This window comes from Protomyctophum parallelum (assembly GCF_964188405.1).
Source record: "Protomyctophum parallelum genome assembly, chromosome: 5".
Classification (NCBI taxonomy): Eukaryota; Metazoa; Chordata; class Actinopteri; order Myctophiformes; family Myctophidae; genus Protomyctophum; species Protomyctophum parallelum.
In genome coordinates this window covers 31,081,093-31,098,959 of record NC_139702.1, presented here as the reverse complement: position 1 = coordinate 31,098,959, position 17,867 = coordinate 31,081,093, and the positions used below count along the sequence as shown (strand labels likewise).

At 45.0% G+C, this 17,867-nt stretch overlaps 1 protein-coding gene across 1 annotated transcript in view; it reads right to left on the bottom strand.

Moving 5' to 3' along the window:
• Nucleotides 1-1,415: 1,415 nt before the first annotated feature.
• The window catches only part of radil (Ras association and DIL domains), a gene marked incomplete at both ends in the record, with an annotated part of 39,551 nt that continues 23,099 nt past the window's right edge, over nt 1,416-17,867 (bottom strand). The window contains 7 exon segments of the mRNA XM_083766100.1: nt 1,416-1,515; nt 2,537-2,676; nt 3,340-3,485; nt 6,333-6,786; nt 8,991-9,226; nt 10,990-11,140; nt 13,930-14,102. Of these exon segments, the coding sequence (XP_083622226.1) occupies nt 1,416-1,515; nt 2,537-2,676; nt 3,340-3,485; nt 6,333-6,786; nt 8,991-9,226; nt 10,990-11,140; nt 13,930-14,102 (1,400 nt within the window).

The following is a 17,867-nucleotide window of genomic DNA, read 5'->3' as shown; positions in this document are numbered from 1 at the left end:
AGGTATTTATACAGTATTAGAAAAGGGGGAAACATTCCATTCCATAAGCACTGTTTGTTGTACAGTCAGTGTCTGAGTTCCAGGCTGTGTTGTATCCAGCAGTTGATAATGACACAGAGTGCTTTGATGTTCTCAGTCATGTAGATTGTAGATAGTTACCTCTGCCAAGTAAATAATGTTATCGCCCCCGGATATCTCAGTTATGAACGGAAAACGTAAATAAAAACTTGGTTCTGCACTGGGACCTTTCACACCGATTGGCCCAAAGGGGAGTGTAATGCAAATATGTTCTGAACAGATTAACATAACGCCACACTACTTAAAAATAAAAATAAAAGTATATGACAGGACCAGGAAACTGATTAACGGGTCACATTTTTCTGTCCACACCGTCTACTGAGCACATTTGATAGTTTACCATGCTACTTCAGGTGGTACTAAGGACTGTCATTGATTCCTTCTACCTGCTGCAATACGATGCAATGAATGATTGACGCCGGAGTGACAACACAGCCTTGTTGTTGTTGTGAGCACACGTACAGTATGCTGTACAGTATGCTCTCCACACGTACAGTATGCTTCTCCAGGGGGACGGTCTAGAAGAAATAAGCCGTATATTCCACTGTGCTTTGACTGTGCTGCCGTCACACACACACACACACACACACACACACACACACACACACACACACACACACACACACACACACACACACACACACACACACACACACACACACACACACACACACACACACACACACACACACACACACACACACACACACACACACACACACACACACAGTTGTCCACTTCAACCATGGACCAGCTGGGCTGTGTGCATCATCAGGTTACCCAACAGGGCGTTCAAGTTAATGAGGCAGATCTTTTTATTGGAGGAGGGCATCTCCCATTATGATTGCTTGGCTCTGTGTGCTGCTGATTACTGGATTTCACATTCATGATTTAAGGGTGTGTGTGTGTGTGCGTGCGTGCGTGCGTGCGTGCGTGCGTGTGCGTGCGTGTGTGTGTTAGGGAAGGATTATCGTTCATCGTGATTGAAAAATGCTCTAAATAATCGTAATGTGGACATTAAAGTTCACATTTGTTGAGCTGCAAATTCAGTACCACTTACACTCTCCACGCTTAAAACGGACCTGTAACTAAAGAGTGCATTTGTTACATTTCACGCTACACAATTCCATTCTCCAAAAACAGCAGATCTACAAGTTCACAACGTGAGCTTTCAGATCGCACCAGAAATGGTTAACAAAAGTTGTACGCATATTTTGATTATATCGCCAATATTGTTAATTGCAATCATTTCTGCAACAATAATCGTGACATGTTCTTTTCTTCATATTATCCCTAGTGTGTGTGTGTGTGTGTGTGTGTGTTCTGTGGAGGCTGGGTCAGCAGGAAGAGGCACTGATCTTCTCGGACACCTCCAGGTCAGACTTGGCCACCAGGAAGCGCAAGCGGCCCCCTCCCAGGCGGATCAGGTCCACAGCGCTGCACACAACACACAGAGGATACACCATTATTAGTGCTTCCCAAACTGGACCCCTCATTAGCCTGTGGACCCACATTTGAGTCCCTGGAATATCTGGACTATATAGGTCTCATATGACGCTCAGCCGAGACAGAGTATGGATCAGAGCAGTGGTTCCTACACTTTTTAGTCCGCGGCCTGTCAGGTTACCACTGACAACACCATTTTGGTTGTCTTCATCACCCAACAACACTTCCACGTACATTTCCGTTCAATGAAATCCACGTTTTTCAAATTGACTAGAACATTTTGCACTTTTTGATGTCAGTAGGCTAAATCGGTGGTGTAGGACTCTTCAATATGTCTGGCCAGGGTACTGATCGGTCCGACATATTGATCAGCTAAAAGGCCGATAGCCGTGGAGACAGGATGAGGGGGTGCGGGGGGAGGGGGGGTGGGGGTTACCACTGACAACAACATTTTGGTTGTCGATATCTGTATCACCCAACAACACTTCCATCATTAAACCCTGCCTCACTGCCTCTATAATGACCATATTCATATCATCATCATCATCATCTCCGTTAGGGGAGGGGGCGTGCCTCTCAATGTCTACAATCGTCCACAGTCAATGAGCGGTATCGTCACGTTGTGTAGCACTAATATGTTGGGTGGGAAACCTCATGCTGTATATTCAGAGCATGTATCTACTGAACAAAAGTTAGAATGTTTTATGCTTTGCCTTGTAGTGTAATGTGCTTCACTGCCTGCCATGTTTTGTGTGGTGGACTATACGGATGAAAATGTGCATCTTTGCAAAATTCGGTAAATATTTACGTAGCGTGAATATGTAATGTCCATTAATATGCACTGTCCCATCAAAATAAACAAATAAAGTCAAGAAGAATATGGACATGAGAGGTTTCTGCTCTGGCGTGCAACGATATCCAAAGCGCTCCTCTGTTCATAAAAGGCTTGCTGTGAGTGTAGACACACACCCCATATATCCATCCATGTCCCCTATATAGCCGGCTCTCTTACCTCTGGTAGTCGGCTCCGATCAGGCTGGTGCCGTTGACGGCCAGGATGCGGTCTCCGATCCTCAGGCGACCGTCGGAGGCAGCCGGACCGTCGGGGATCAGCGTCCGGATGTAGATGCCGGGAGCGTTCAGTGGGGTGTGCTGCGAGAGGCACAAATCTTAGTGCGTGCGTGTCTGTCTGCGTGCGTAAGTTAGTTCAGCTGTTGAATTTGGTTTCGTGATGTTAAAATGTTTCTTGCTTGCCCACAACAAAATGATGGAGCTCAGATCACCCACTTTTGTCTGTAAACCAAGTGATGTGACAGTAAAGATGAAGTCCTTGCAGTGATCATAGTCAGTGGTCAGTCAACTTATCAATAAAACACCTTGGGCTCCATTTTCGTCACCGCTAAACCCCTTATCCCTAAACTTCTTTGCCTTTTCTTTACTATTTTGAAAAACATTTTTGAATAGTTCAACTAGCCAATCTACATTGACACATTGTGAGCTTGTAGACTGGCCATTTTAACGATTAATTTTTTTTTCTGCAAAATAGTTTTAAAAAAAAAGTTTAGGGATAAGGGGTTTAGCGGTGACGAAAATGGAGCCCCTTATATCTACTAGCTGGGCACCATCTTTCAGTAACACTATGTGATAGTCAATGGAAGAAATGGATCACCAATGCCAGCCATTCAACTAACTGAACTGCGCACTGCGTGTGCATGTGTGAATGCGTCTTGTGCGTGTCACGTGTGTGTGTGTGTGTGTGTGTGTGTGTGTGTGTGTGTGTGTGTGTGTGTGTGTGCGCGTGGTGTACCCACTCACCAGGCCGTCTATGAGTCCCATGCCCAGTCCATAAGGTCCCTTGTCCAGCTCCACTACAAACACCACACACAAGTCATCAGGGAGGGGAGGGGCGCCAGGGGAGGGGACAGGGAAAGGAAAGTCACACCCACCACCACTGACACACCCTGCAGAGGAACACACACACACCAACACACACACACACCAACACACCAACACACACAAACACAGGGTCTCGCTATAGGGTTGGACAAATGCACAACATCTGCAGGATGTCGCCATATGCCCTAAAAAGGTAGGGTAAGTGATCTTTTTTTGGTGAGAGTGTTTGTTTAGTCACCCGTCTCTCCAGCTAAAAAAAAAAATGCATTTTCGGGTACTGTAGGTGTAGGTGACAACATTTCAGCCAATCAGGAGAAAAGTACAAATGTACTAATGCCCACATTTTCATAGCATTCTAGCTATCCACTTGTTTAATGTTTATTAAAACACGTGAGTTCTCTCTATCCTGATTGGATAAAATTGGTATCCTAGACCTTAAAATGCATTTTCTTGAATAAAGAGCTGGGGAGAGATGTAGATTCCTGTTACTGAACAAAACACTCTATAGCGATGAGTACCATCAGAATATATAGAGCTACTTATTTAATCCTTCCACTTATTTTAACCCATTTTGGTGTTTTAAACATTGTTATAATTTAGCTATTGAAAAATAGCAGATCTACAAGCTCATAGCGCCGAGTGGTGCGCTACGAGCTTGTAGGTCTGCTATTTTTGAAGAATCGTGAAAATATTTATTTCAGAAGACTGGAGGATTTAGAAGAAATCTTTTAAATTTCAAGGTCAGGCCTAAATGAATAAACGAAAGAAAATCACTTACCCTATCATTAATCAATTAATTCATTAATTAATTAATTGGTTTAAAAAAGATGAAATATGGAGATACAAGGTTTGTGCCCGACAGCGAAATGGTGAATGAATCATGAGGACATGAGGAGATCTATACACAGACAGGACAGAACCCACACAAACATGCACGTTTCATGTTAGCCACACCACTTATACCAGAGCACAGCACATTTTTAGAACACATGACAATATCGTCTCTGTCGGGTGGAAACCTCAATATGTCGTAACTGTTTTTCACTATTCAAATTCCAAAACAGTTTCTACAGAGCTTTTAGATTGGCTAATGTTTTACTTGTGTGTGACACTGTAGTTGTAGTAGGACAAAGGTGGGCATTCATTTATGAAAAATAAAATAAAACAAAGGAAAATATAAACTGTGGTTTTCAGGCTGAATATAAACGGCCAGTTAAGACAAAGGGGGTGGGTGGTATAAAAGTGCACAGCATATTTATCAAGTATGCTTAACCAATCTGGAAAATACTGACGAATGGATTCAAAGTAGAACGGTAGACACACCAAGACAATTTCTATGTGCCTATACGTCGTGCTGTTATCCAGAGTAACACCATCCAAAGATAACAAATAAGTAGATAAGAGTTCCATTTTCTGGATGTTTTCTGAATTGAACATAATAAAAGTTTTGCATAATGTTGTGTTCTTCCCTTTCAGGTCCCAGTCTAACCAGCAGATGTCACACTCACTACACTCACTACATCTCAACGCACATGCTGTTCACACCCGGCCATACAACACTGTGAGAAACCCTTGTATCTATAACAGCCCTTGTATCGCGGCGTTCACACCGGCAGATACAGCATATACAAAGATACAAGCTACGCAGCATATCTGTCACTTTGTAGCATTGTATCTGAAATTGAAGCCAGTTCAACTTTATCTGTATAGCTTTGTAGCTGTTATAGCTTTTGTAGTTAGGTGTCGCTTTGTATGCTCATGTGCGTCCATTTAAAATGCTAAACTGTAGCTTTGTATCTGCCAGTGTGAACACAGCATCTATATATACAGTATCCTATTTTACCCTCCCAATTTATTTATTTTTATGCACTATTTTATCGTTTACAATGAGTTTGTAGATTTGTCAATTAGAACTCTTTACACATTTTGAACAAATTCCACAATTTCTACATGCCAGAGTGATTAAATAAAATATAAATATTTAACCAGTGAATTACACAACTGACTAAAGCGACTTCACACTATAATGACAAGCCCAACCTCGCACTGTCGCACACAGAGACGACTCTGTTGGGTGTAAACGTCATATTTCCAAAACTGTCACTTTTCAGGATTCAAATTCAAAAACAGCTTTGCGGCTTCGTGCTGTGTTTCCAGCGAGTATAGATCTGCTATACTTGTGATGCTTTTTGTGTGACATGTGTATTAGTAGTAATCATGGATTATTAAAATCCATTAGATTAAAGGACAATTTTAGTTTTTTTTTTTCCAACCAAGGTTCGTGTTTTAGGTTGTTATTAGATAAACTAAAAGGTGTGTGTTAATTTTCTTTCATTTGCTCCTTTTTTGTTTTAGGGATTTTAGCTGTTTTTGACAGGGGGGCGGGGGCATTCGAGCATGGGGCCAAATATGTATGTTTTTTTACAAAAGTGTATGTCGATTTTTTTTACTATAGTCCTACTAGATCCCAAGAAATTACATCTGGCCACAAAAGATCACAGGATCTATTGAATGTGACAAACTGACATATTGAGCCTATACACACAGTATAAGCCTTCCCCCAGTAGGTTACCTTCACATTCAGTAGATCCTGTGATCTTCCGTGGCCAGATGTAATTTCCTGGGGTTTATTAGGACTATAGTAAATAAATAAAAAATAAATCACCATAAAATGTTGTACAAAAATACATATGCCCCATGCTCGAATGCCCCCGCGCCCCTGTCAAAAACAGCTAAAATCCCTAAAACGAAAGAAAGCAGCAAATGAGAAAGAATTAACACTCATCTTTTACTTTCTCTAATAACAACCTAAAACATGAACCTTGGTTGAAAAAAACTAAAGTTGTCCTTTAAGAGGTGTGTGCCCGACAGCGGTATACGAGGATATCATACGTGGACAGGACTCTTCTCACCTTCCAGGCCGTTGCTGATCAGCCCGTTGGTCTTCTTGCACTCCGCCATCGTCCTGCCGCCGCCGGCGCAGCCGTTCATCTGCGGGGCGTGGCCTAAGAGGCCCCCGGCGGGCCCTGACCCGCCCCCCTCGGGGTACAGCGGGGTGTGGGGGGGCGTCAGGAGGCAGGAGGAGGACGGGTCGGCGGCCTGCTGCTGCTGCTGCCGGGGTGCTGTGTGGTGCTGGTGGACCAGGGTCCCATTCCTCCGGAGGCTGCTGTAGTGCGTCTGTCCAGGTGGAGGTCTGTCCCTCCCTCTGTCGTCGTCCCCGCTGTAGTGCGTCTGTCCAGGTGGAGGTCTGTCCCTCCCTCTGTCGTCGTCCCCCCCGCCGCTCTCAGGGACCACCGCCTCGTCCCCATGCTGGTCCCCTCCGCCCCCGGAGCGAGGGCTGCTGTGACTGGGGGGTAGTAGCTCCCGCTGGGGTGGGGTGGGTGGATGGGTGGATGGGTGGATGGATGGGTGGATGGGTGGGTGGGTGGATGGGTGGATGGGTGGGTGGATGGGTGGATGGGTGGATGGGTGGGTGGATGGGTGGGTGGGTGGATGGATGGGTGGGTGGGTGGGTGGGTGGATGGATGGGTGGGTGGGTGGGTGGGTGGATGGATGGATGGATGGGTGGGTGGGTGGGTGGGTGGATGGATGGATGGGTGGGTGGATGGGTGGGTGGATGGGTGGGTGGATGGATGGGTGGATGGGTGGGTGGATGGATGGGTGGGTGGATGGATGGGTGGGTGGATGGATGGATGGGTGGGTGGATGGGTGGATGGGTGGATGGGTGGATGGATGGGTGTATGGGTGGATGGGTGGGTGGGTGGATGGATGGATGGGTGGATGGGTGGGTGGATGGGTGGGTGGATGGATGGGTGGGTGGATGGATGGATGGGTGGGTGGGTGGATGGGTGGGTGGGTGGATGGATGGATGGGTGGATGGATGGGTGGATGGGTGGGTGGATGGGTGGGTGGATGGATGGATGGGTGGGTGGATGGATGGGTGGGTGGATGGGTGGATGGATGGGTGGGTGGATGGATGGGTGGGTGGATGGATGGATGGATGGATGGGTGGGTGGATGGGTGGGTGGGTGGATGGATGGGTGGGTGGGTGGATGGATGGATGGATGGGTGGATGGATGGATGGATGGATGGATGGATGGATGGATGGATGGATGGATGGATGGATGGATGGATGGATGGATGGATGGATGGATGGATGGTAGGGTAGAGTAGGACCAGATACGACCACAACAAGTCAATCAAAATGCTTCAAAGGTGAAACAAGGTGAAGTAAAGGGACATAATGGTGCAGAGTACAGTACGTTCTTGTGGATCTCTAAAATAATCTGTATATGTTGAAGCGTCGCTTCGAGCTTGTAGATCTGCTACTTTTGATGCTGTTGTGTGAAGCTGTAGTATGATCAAGTATAGGGCATTAATTTATGAAAAAGTACAAAAAGTTAAAATATTGGAGATAAGAGGTTTCTGCCCGACAACAATGATATACTGACAGCACCCGTGCATCTGTGTGTGTGTGTGTGTGTGTGTGTGTGTGTGTGTGTGTATGAAGGTGCCGTAACACCAGGGATTACACTCCAGCCGTCCGTTCCCACCAATTAGCCACCCTAAAGACTAATCAGATTAGAAATGATTTAACCATGTCTAGGTTTCTAGGTGTGTGTGTGTGTGTGTGTGTGTGTGCGCGCGTGCGTGCGTGCGTGACTGTGTGTGTGTGTGTGTGTGTGTGTGTGTGTGTGTGTGTGTGTGTGTGTGTGTGTGTGTGTGTGTGTGTGTGTGTGTGTGTGTGTGTGCGCGCACGCACACGTGCACACGCGTGCTACAGTTATTTTATCTGTGGGATTAGGAGGAACTGCACAAGGACCACAGCTGCTGGGGCACATGACCTAGATTACGTCTAGGTGTGTGTTTTATGTGTGTGCATACGAGTGTACGTAGCATGCGTGCGTGCATACATGTGTGTGTGTGTGTGTGCAATGGTGGAACGGAGCTAAGTACATTTACTCAAGTACTGTACTTAAGAACAGACATTGCCCTCAGTACCCTCATACCAGCACAGAGGGAGCCACCATGATCTGACTGGTACCACCCAACTTTAGAACAAACATGTGAAAGTTCTCTCTCTGCCACCAAAATGTGGAATGCTCCGACAGCATCCATTAAAGCAGGGCTTCTGGGGGTCGCGAGACGTGGCCAAAGCATTCCCGGGGGTCCCTCAGCCCAGCCCAAAACGTTGCGAACCCCTGCGCTAAAGGATGTGTAACACTGGTTTCTCTCTAAATTGGCCTGAAAAAGGGGAGGTACATTTGTTGATGACGAAGTATTATCGTGTTAATTTTGTATGCCATGTTGATTAATCGAATACGCGGGACCACAATGGAAACAAGTCCCCGGGACATGTTTGTGTTGTCCTTTTAGCTTTAATGTCTCAGTGTACCAGGTGGAGTTTACATTTCCGACCGATAAAACTAAAAGCATTCAATCAATCAATAAATGCTTCTTCCACCACTGCACACATATGCGCACGCATGTGTGTGTGTGTGTGTGTATGTGCGTGATCGCGTGTTCCTCGATGTCTTTGCGTGTCACAGCGCAGGGCGGCTGACCTGCACAACGTCCGGCTGCCAGTCGCCGGCCGTGTTGGTCCCGTTGGAGTGCGTGTGCACGGGCACGGCGGCGTGCTGCGTCTGCGTGTGCGTCTTGGCGCGCAGCCCCCAGAGGTAGTGGCGCACGTAGAGCAGCTGCCGGTAGATGCTGTCCTCCACGCACTCGCTGTCCACGTCCACCCGGAAGCCCCCGCTGGGCAGCACGATGGGGGGGTGGTTCTCGAAGCTCTCCAGCAGGTCCACTAGACACACACACACGCACGCACACACAAACACACACACACACACACACACACACACACACAGGACGACAATTGCATCAAGGTCATGGTTGCGATCTTTTTGCCATTTCTGAGCGGTGGCACACCGTCTCCATAGAAGGGCTTTGTGTGTCCCTATGTATACGTCCGTATGTATGTCTTCATGTCTGAGTGAGGACAGTTGCAATGCAATACCACCGAGTGGCGGTGTTGAGCTTCGCACTATGAACTAGAACTATTGCAATAGTTGCATGTTAGGTTACAGGTGCATGAGTTTTGTGCATATATATATTTTTTTAATTAATTCCAGAAAGTCAACAACTGTGCTTGATTCCAAAGCCATCACTCACTTCACATTATCGTGTGAATTTCAACCTGCCCCTCACAATAGAGCACCGATAATACACGCACACGCGAGCACACAGCACACACACGCATGTTGCATGCACGGTGCACACAGACACACACACCGACACCCACACCCACACACCCACACACACACACACACACACACACACACACACACACACACACACACACACACAAGCTCCTGAATATTCAGAGTAGGGTTGTCTCTCAGGTATCCCCAGTTGTCTCTAAAGGTGCTTCATTATTAATACCAGTCTTTAAAAATGATGTGTGTTTTCCTCCGCACTAAAGTAAAGCTTCTCCAGCATGAAAGTGTAAACATGTAAACATGGTGGCAATCAAGTTACAAATAATTAACACATCTTGATGTACGTGCACTTGTTCACGCATGCTTTGCTCAAAGGTCCCGTGGGGAGACTTTAATAAAGCTAAACCCATGGTGTGATTATTGCTAATTCATGTTTTTTTTATTTAAAAAATATATATAATCCCACTAGACTCGAGTGGTTCCGAAACGTTTTAGCTCAAGATCCTAAAAGACTAATTAGACGTTTGCCTTGTGGATCTGCTATTTTCACTACTTCTTAATTATTATTTTTTTGTTTTGCATTTGTTCATGGAAATTATTAGACTTTTTCATTAGATTCATGAAATACTTGGAATTGTAGGAAACGTAAAACCCATTAAAATTGGTTCAATGATGGATGACCCAGGGGCATGGTGGCACAGTCGGTTGTGCTGTCGCCTCACAACTAGAAGGTCCTGGGTTCGATTCCCGCTGGGAACGCTGTGGGCGCTGGGGGCGTGCTCCCTCCTCTGTGTCATCAGTGCCCATACCCGAGGTGGGGTTGGCGAAAGGGCCTTTCTGTGTGGAGTTTGCATGTTCTCCCCGTGTCCCCTAGGGAGGGGAAAGGAACTGGTCGGAATAACGTGTTCCTCCCACGTGCTACGTCCGGCCGGGGAAATTCCCCCCTGTCAGGTGAAAAGAAGCAGCTTGGACTCCTCATGCATAGAAGGAAGCATGAGGTCAGTCCGCTGCCCCCCCAGGTTGGCAGAGGAAGTGTAGCGCCCAGGATTACATTAGATAATTGACACTGGGTGAAAAAATGGGTTGCAAAATTGTGGGATAAAAATGACTCACTGTGGCTACTTTTGTTTTTGTCACCAATTTGTCTGCAGGGACATGTTTTACTAGTCTTTGTCTGGGACATGTTTTACTAGTCTTTGTCTGGGACATGTTTTACTAGTCTTTGTCTGGGACATGTTTTACCAGTCTTTGTCTGGGACATGTTTTACCAGTCTTTCGTCATTTTGTACTGGCCCAAATGCAGTGCACGCACATGCACACACGCACACACCTTCATTGTGGCACACACCTGTCCTGTATATATAGGCTTCGTCCTCGCTGCTGGGCTGCCAAATGGGGACAGGGCCTGTCTCTGCAGTGAGCTGGTACTGGCTGAGCAGCCTGTGGAGCTGCACGGGCTTCAGACTGGGATGTTCACTGGACAGCACCCTCCAACTCAGCTGTATGGGCGCACGCACGGAAATACACACACACACACACACACACACACACACACACACACACACACACACACACACACACACACACACACACACACACACACACACACACACACACACACACACACACACACACACACACACACACACACACACACACACACACACACACACACACACACAGAGAGAGATAGAGAGAGAGAGAGAGAGAGAGAAAGGAGAATCAATCAGTTTTCAGAAAAACCTATGTTTCTATATTATCGGTGGCTCAGTGGTTCTCCAAAGGACCCCAAAAATGATATGTATTTGGCCGCGGAACCCCATCTGAAAATAAGTTGCTCCAAGCTAAGATTTGAATTAAAACATTTGCTGGGAAAGAATATGAATTATATTCAAAGATTTGCACACATTTAAAATTTTTCTCCAAAATATAACAGATCTCCAAGCTAGTAGCACAGCACTCGGTGCCACGCTATGTATATCTGCTATTTTTCAATAGCTAAAGAATAAAATAATCCAGGTTAAAAGTGTCTAAAAGCTAAGGTGACACAGATCTTAAAGGGTTAGAGGGTTTATATAAAGCTAGGAGCGGAGCTTGGAGCGAGGACTAGCGTAGCGTCTGCCTCTCCAAGCCGCTCCAGTCGGGGGCGTGCACCAAATGTTTGAGCTCGCTTGGCGGTGTCTCCATCGGGGCTGTCCGAAGACCAGCGCTGACACGCTCATCCTATGGAAGCAGTCTTAGCTCCCTGGACCACCACCACTTTAGCTAACATTGTGCTAATACTGATAGATAGCTGACACAGTTATCCTATATTGACATTATTCGTTGCTGTCCGGAAGAAACCACCTAAATCCATTTTTGAGGTTTTGGATTATTATTTATTTTATTTAAATCAATGCTATTGAACACCCTTTACTGTACATCTGTGTGTTGGTTAAAAAAAATATTGAACCAAAGGAAAGTATAGAAAAGTGCTTCGGCGAAAACCTCCTAAGTCCATTCGATCCTCAAACTATCTGCTAAACCAGCTAACTCCACCCGTTTTTTTTTCTTCATAAATCAGTGCTATTGAACACTATTGAACCAATGAAAAGTATTAAAAAGCGCTTTGGCAAAAACCTCCTAACTCCACTTGAGCTGGATGTTTTTTCATTTCCCGAAAATTTTACATTTTGGAGTTAGGTGGTTTCTTCCAGACAGCAGAGATACCAACAGCATCGGCCAACAGCCCGGCCGAGGGTTTTGGTCTGTCTCCTAGAAAAACATGATGAGAGCATTTGGATGAAATCTGTCTATTGATGAGTCTAAGGGAGAAGATTAAGCAGCAGCTTATGTGATGGATTTCTGAGATCAGTGTCTTATCACCATGGGGCTTGGGTTCGGGAAGGGGATCCCTGTACCAAAGAGCTGGGAGGGTAATCTAATAAACACGGCGTGTTTCATCAGGGGGGGGGGGGGGGGGGCTATTTAGGTCGTTTAGAAATCGAATCATGTGGATTGCAGGATCCCCATGTGATTTGTCCGGGCTCCGGTCTGGATCTGACCGGGACCATTATAGAGGTGAGACCTGCCTGCTTTGACATCATCATATTCTCATTTCTAATTCTAGTCCATACCCGTTTGGGGATTATGATATGAGTGCATTGTGAGTACATTTCACCCAGGTGAAGGAGGGTCCGCAATCTGTCCTCTATCGCCTTTCCTCTGTCAGTAAACTTGAGTAGGTTAATAGATATATTAACCTATATACCTACACTTTTGGACGTCAAATGTACGTACACTATACCGCAGTTGCAAGCTCTGGCTCAGAGATAATTTGTGTCCCCACAAGAATATAGGTCTTCCGAAGAAACAGGCCCGATCTCAGTTCTGAACATAAAATGTGTAATAATGTGACTTGATGTGAAGCCTCTTGAACTATGACTGGCAGCCTATTTAATTTTCCTCTCTGTGAAAGAGGTGTTGTGTTGCTTGTATTATCAATGTATTGTATGGTCTGTCTATGCATTGTGAATTTATGTATTGTGATTTTTGAGTCACGATGGCTGCTTGGCGCAAAATGAATTTCTGCGAGGACAAATAAAGCAGTCTGTCTGTCTGTCTGTCTAACCCAATCAGAGCTCCACTGACTTCCATTATAAAATCTAAGTTAATTATCGGTCCAGCAGTTGGCGAGATTACACACACACACACACACACACACACACACACACACACACACACACACACACACACAAAGTATTGCATTATATAAGCTATATAGAGATATAGATGGCTAGATTTCTGCAGCACTATGTCGTAAAAAATACTTCTCTCTCCGTATTCATATTTTCTGTCATAGACCTGCAGAAACTTCACTTTCAGTAACCTTGTTAGCTGTAAGTAGTGGAGTGGTAGAGTATACGGTATCAGTAACTTTCAGTTAATTACTCTCCAGGTAGGACTACATGTCTGGGTGTCATCATAACCCACTTTATGACACACTTTGTTGGGGTTTATAATTATAATGATGCTGTAGACATATTTCTCAACTTTTTCTCAACAGGACCTAGCTCTATATATGCTGGTCCCAGTTTCACTGGTGGGAGGACGTACTGTAATTAATTAAATGCAATTAAATGTAATTAAATGCAAGCAGAGGAACATGCTATTCCTCTAGTTCTATAATCCACTGAACAGGTGGAAGGAAACACTTAAAAAGAGAAACAAGCGGCCAAGCGTTCTATGAAAACAAGCCCCCAAAAAAAATCAGCTATTTGAAAACGGTGCGTGTGTGCGTGTACGGTACCTGTGTGAGCTGCTTTGGCGGCGTGGCCAGTAGACACACTGCGCTGTTGAACTTGCTGAAGAACTTGTGGGCCAGGTGACCCAGTCCCGACCTGGAGGCCCACTCCATCAGCATGCTCACACACGCCTGGATCTGCAGCACCTTGGAGCGCTGGTACCAGCCTCTCGAGGGCCCTGCAAGGTGGAACAAACCCATTGAGACCTGAGACCAGATTCGACAAATGTCTCTAAATCATGACAGTTTTCTGAAAAACCTATCAGTGGTTCTCATGTCAAGGACCCCAAAGATTATATGAATTTTACCACCGACCCCCATGAAAATATGTTGTTCCGACAATATTTGAGTTAAAAAGGTTTGCTGGTAATGAATACTATATTGAAAGATTTGCACACATTTTCACAATTTGAAAAAAGAAAAAAAGCTGATCTACAAGCTCATAGCGTGGCACTTGCTGTCATGCTATCAGGTTGTATATCTGCTATTTTTCAATAGCTAAAGTATAAAATAATGGTTATTGTGGATGAACGCTAAAGTGACACAGATGCTTTCCAGGTCTTAATGGCTTACACACACTGACTGCCTTGGACGGAGACCTCCATCTTTTAATGTTTTCTATTGATTACGGATGGTCGCGGACGGTCCTCAGCTACACCTGGCTAGCTCTGGAATGCTAGCACGATGTAAACATGTACTCCAATGTACGTGTAGAAACACTTATTGGTATCAAAATATACTTAAAGTACAAAAGTAAACATAGCCTGCATAAAATGTCTAAAAAGCTTTTGACAATAGCAGATCTACAATCTCACAATGTACAATATTGTACAAAGTACAATATTTGCCTGTGAGATGTAGTGAGTAGAAGTAAAAGTACAGAAAATTTGAAATACTCCAGTAAAGTTAAAATACCTCAAAATTGTACTTAAGTACAATACACCCATGCACGCACGCACACACACATGCACGCACGCACGCACGCACACGGATGCAGACACGAACAAACTTTCTACAGCATCATGTGTAAAGAGAAAGTTGTAAACATAAATAGAATCAGACACACACACACACACACACACACACACACACACACACACACACACACACACACACACACACACACACACACACACACACACACACACACACACACACACACACACAGTGGGGATGGTAATATGAGCAATTGATCAGGACTGGCACCAAGTGTTACTGTGTGAGTGAGCTTAAATATTTCATCACAGTAACACACTGCAGTGCAATTCTGCATGCGAGAGAGATAAAAGGAGAACAAGAGGAATGAAGTGTGTGTGTGTATGTGTGTGTGTGTGTGTGTGTGTGTGTGTGTGTGTGTGTGTGTGTGTGTGTGTGTGTGTGTGTGTGTGTGTGCGTGCGCGTGCGTGCGCTACAGCAATAGAGGCATGCATTTTTAATGAAGTTGATATTGAAGTCAATTCTCGGCACCTCAACAGAATGCTAATACATCTCTGCAGAGAGAGTGAGAGAGAAAGTGAGAGAGAGTGAGAGAGAAAGTGAGAGACAGCGAGTGAGAGAGAGAGAGAGAGAGAGAGAGAGAGAGAGAAAGAGAGAGAGAGAGAGAAACAAAGTGTGTTTCTCTGCAGGCCATGCCAGTGTGAGGTGTCTGATGTCTCCTCTCCAACCTCACATCTAACACACAAACACAAGTCACATGGTGAGATAACAGTCCATGGAAACTGTCACCACTGAAAAACCTTGTATGGCCTAAAGTGTGATTTGTGTGAAACGAGTCCCCCCCCCCACTCCCCCACTGCCTGGTGCTGTTTCCTAAACAATTAACACAATATGTAAAATGATGATGTTTTAGTAATATCGTTCCTGCTGTTCTACATACCGGTATACTGCCCAACCAGAAACCAGAAGTAAATCACAGATTGAGGCTTTAACTTTTGCTTCCATGAAACAGAGCCTTCATTAGTGATAGGTATTTTTGGTGTTTGGTGAATGAAGGGGTCATTGGCCATGTGTAGATACTGTAGATTTAGTAACATTCTCTCTCCTCTAGCCTACGGGAGATAAAGAATTGTTTTGATTTGACTGCTTCCCTCTGTGAAACAACATGTTTTTCGACCTTCGCCGCGGCAGACACTTCGTCTTGCTCGCTGCTTTAATTACGTCGGTATAATGTTATTTTAGTCTCCAACACTGTCCTGAGTGTCCTCCCAACTTAAGGTGCCGCTGTAAGTCACTGTTTGATAACCTCTGAACTTTTATGGTTCACTTCCCATTCGTCATACTTCCTGGGAATTCCCAGGAAGTGTGAGTGGCCACGTCAGCTAAGGAGACCTCCCCGGCCATAGGGGTCGCCAATATTACAATTTTATTAGCCTATGAACCCAAAATGAATTGCTTCCCATGTCATTCTTGTTTTGTTTTGCCAGTCCTATATAATGTAATCCCGGACATTGTCCGGGGGAGACTTTTCACGATGCTGTTCTGTAAAGTCCGTTCTGCTCCCCAGCTAATATACATTGATCCTTGGAAAAGTCTGCGTTGAGTGTGTGTTGCCTCCGTTCATTGTGTCATGTCCTGGTATTTTTCCTGCTGTAAGTAATTCTACTCTTTTCCTTCTTAAGTATGGTATTGCTCTTACCCTAAAGTATTTTTCAGTAAAAGGTTCGTTTATATAGTATTATAGTTTTTCAGTTGAACCTTATAACATTGAATATAAAGTTTAAATATGCTCCTGGTCTAAAAAGGTTTACAACCCTTTAATCCATTACAATCTTTATATAGTTTAATTTGGACTTGAGTACTTTTACTTGAGTACATTATTATGCTTCTCCTGCTACGGGAGTATCAACGATTTATTAGCCTGGAATTCAAAGGTTATCTGGGCGAATATGCACAGCCACTTTTAACCCCGTAGCTACCAAATGTTAGCGTAGGAGGCTGCATGCCTCAACAATTAAACCTATGGCTATTAGACTTTAGCGATGTCAATTTTGAGGGTCTAAAGACCCTCAAAATAAATTTTATCCAACAATTAGCATCATTGATTGATTGAAATATTTATTAACAGTTTGCAGAATTACAGTACATTTCAAGCACAAACTCAATACAAAGACTGTTAACTGTGAGTGGACGACCCAATTAATCATTACACTTTTTTACAACAGGGTCCACCATGTTCAATTCATCAAAACATTTAGAGACGTACAAATAGACACTTCTATATAGTTAAACAACTGCATGATGACACTGTATAAGGAAGTATAAGGAATACCCTAATTTAAATTCCAATTATGCTGCTGTGCATATAGAGCCCAGAAAGGTAAACAGAAGCAGCTGCTGTCTCCCTGCTGTTGTACCAGAGGATATGTTCTCTACGCCCTCGGCAGACAGAGTCACGCTGGGGGTAATATTGGCAGCAACGCGGGGACCAGAGTACACAGGAGGAATTGGAAACAAACAAAGGTGGGAGAAAACTGTGGTGGGTGGGATGGGATCTCTGTCGCTGCAATAGCAACTCCTACAGGTTGGTCGAGGCAGGTGCCTGTTGAACGGGGAGTGGGACGCGGACGCCTAGCGTGATCCTCCAAAGCAGTTGGCGAGACATGTGGTTGTATGTGTATATACCCTCCCCAAGACCATCCAGTAGAGGGCAGCAGTGGCAGTATTTAGCTGCTAGGTTCCCAAAGGTTTCTGTCAGAAGGCCTTAGAGATTTCTCCCCGCTGCGTTTCATTATGGAGCATAACTGACCTCTAGCCTGTGTTTAGGTTTGTGGGGTCCATGGAATGATTATGAACAAACACAAAAGATCTCCTTTAAAAATGAATGTCGGGTATAGTCGGATCTCAAAAGCATTTTCAGGTCCACCCGGGTCCAGGTCTGTCATTTGAGCTAAAATCGCTGAACCAGTCGTGTCTCGGAAAAACATTCGCGGGTCCATTAGGGTTCA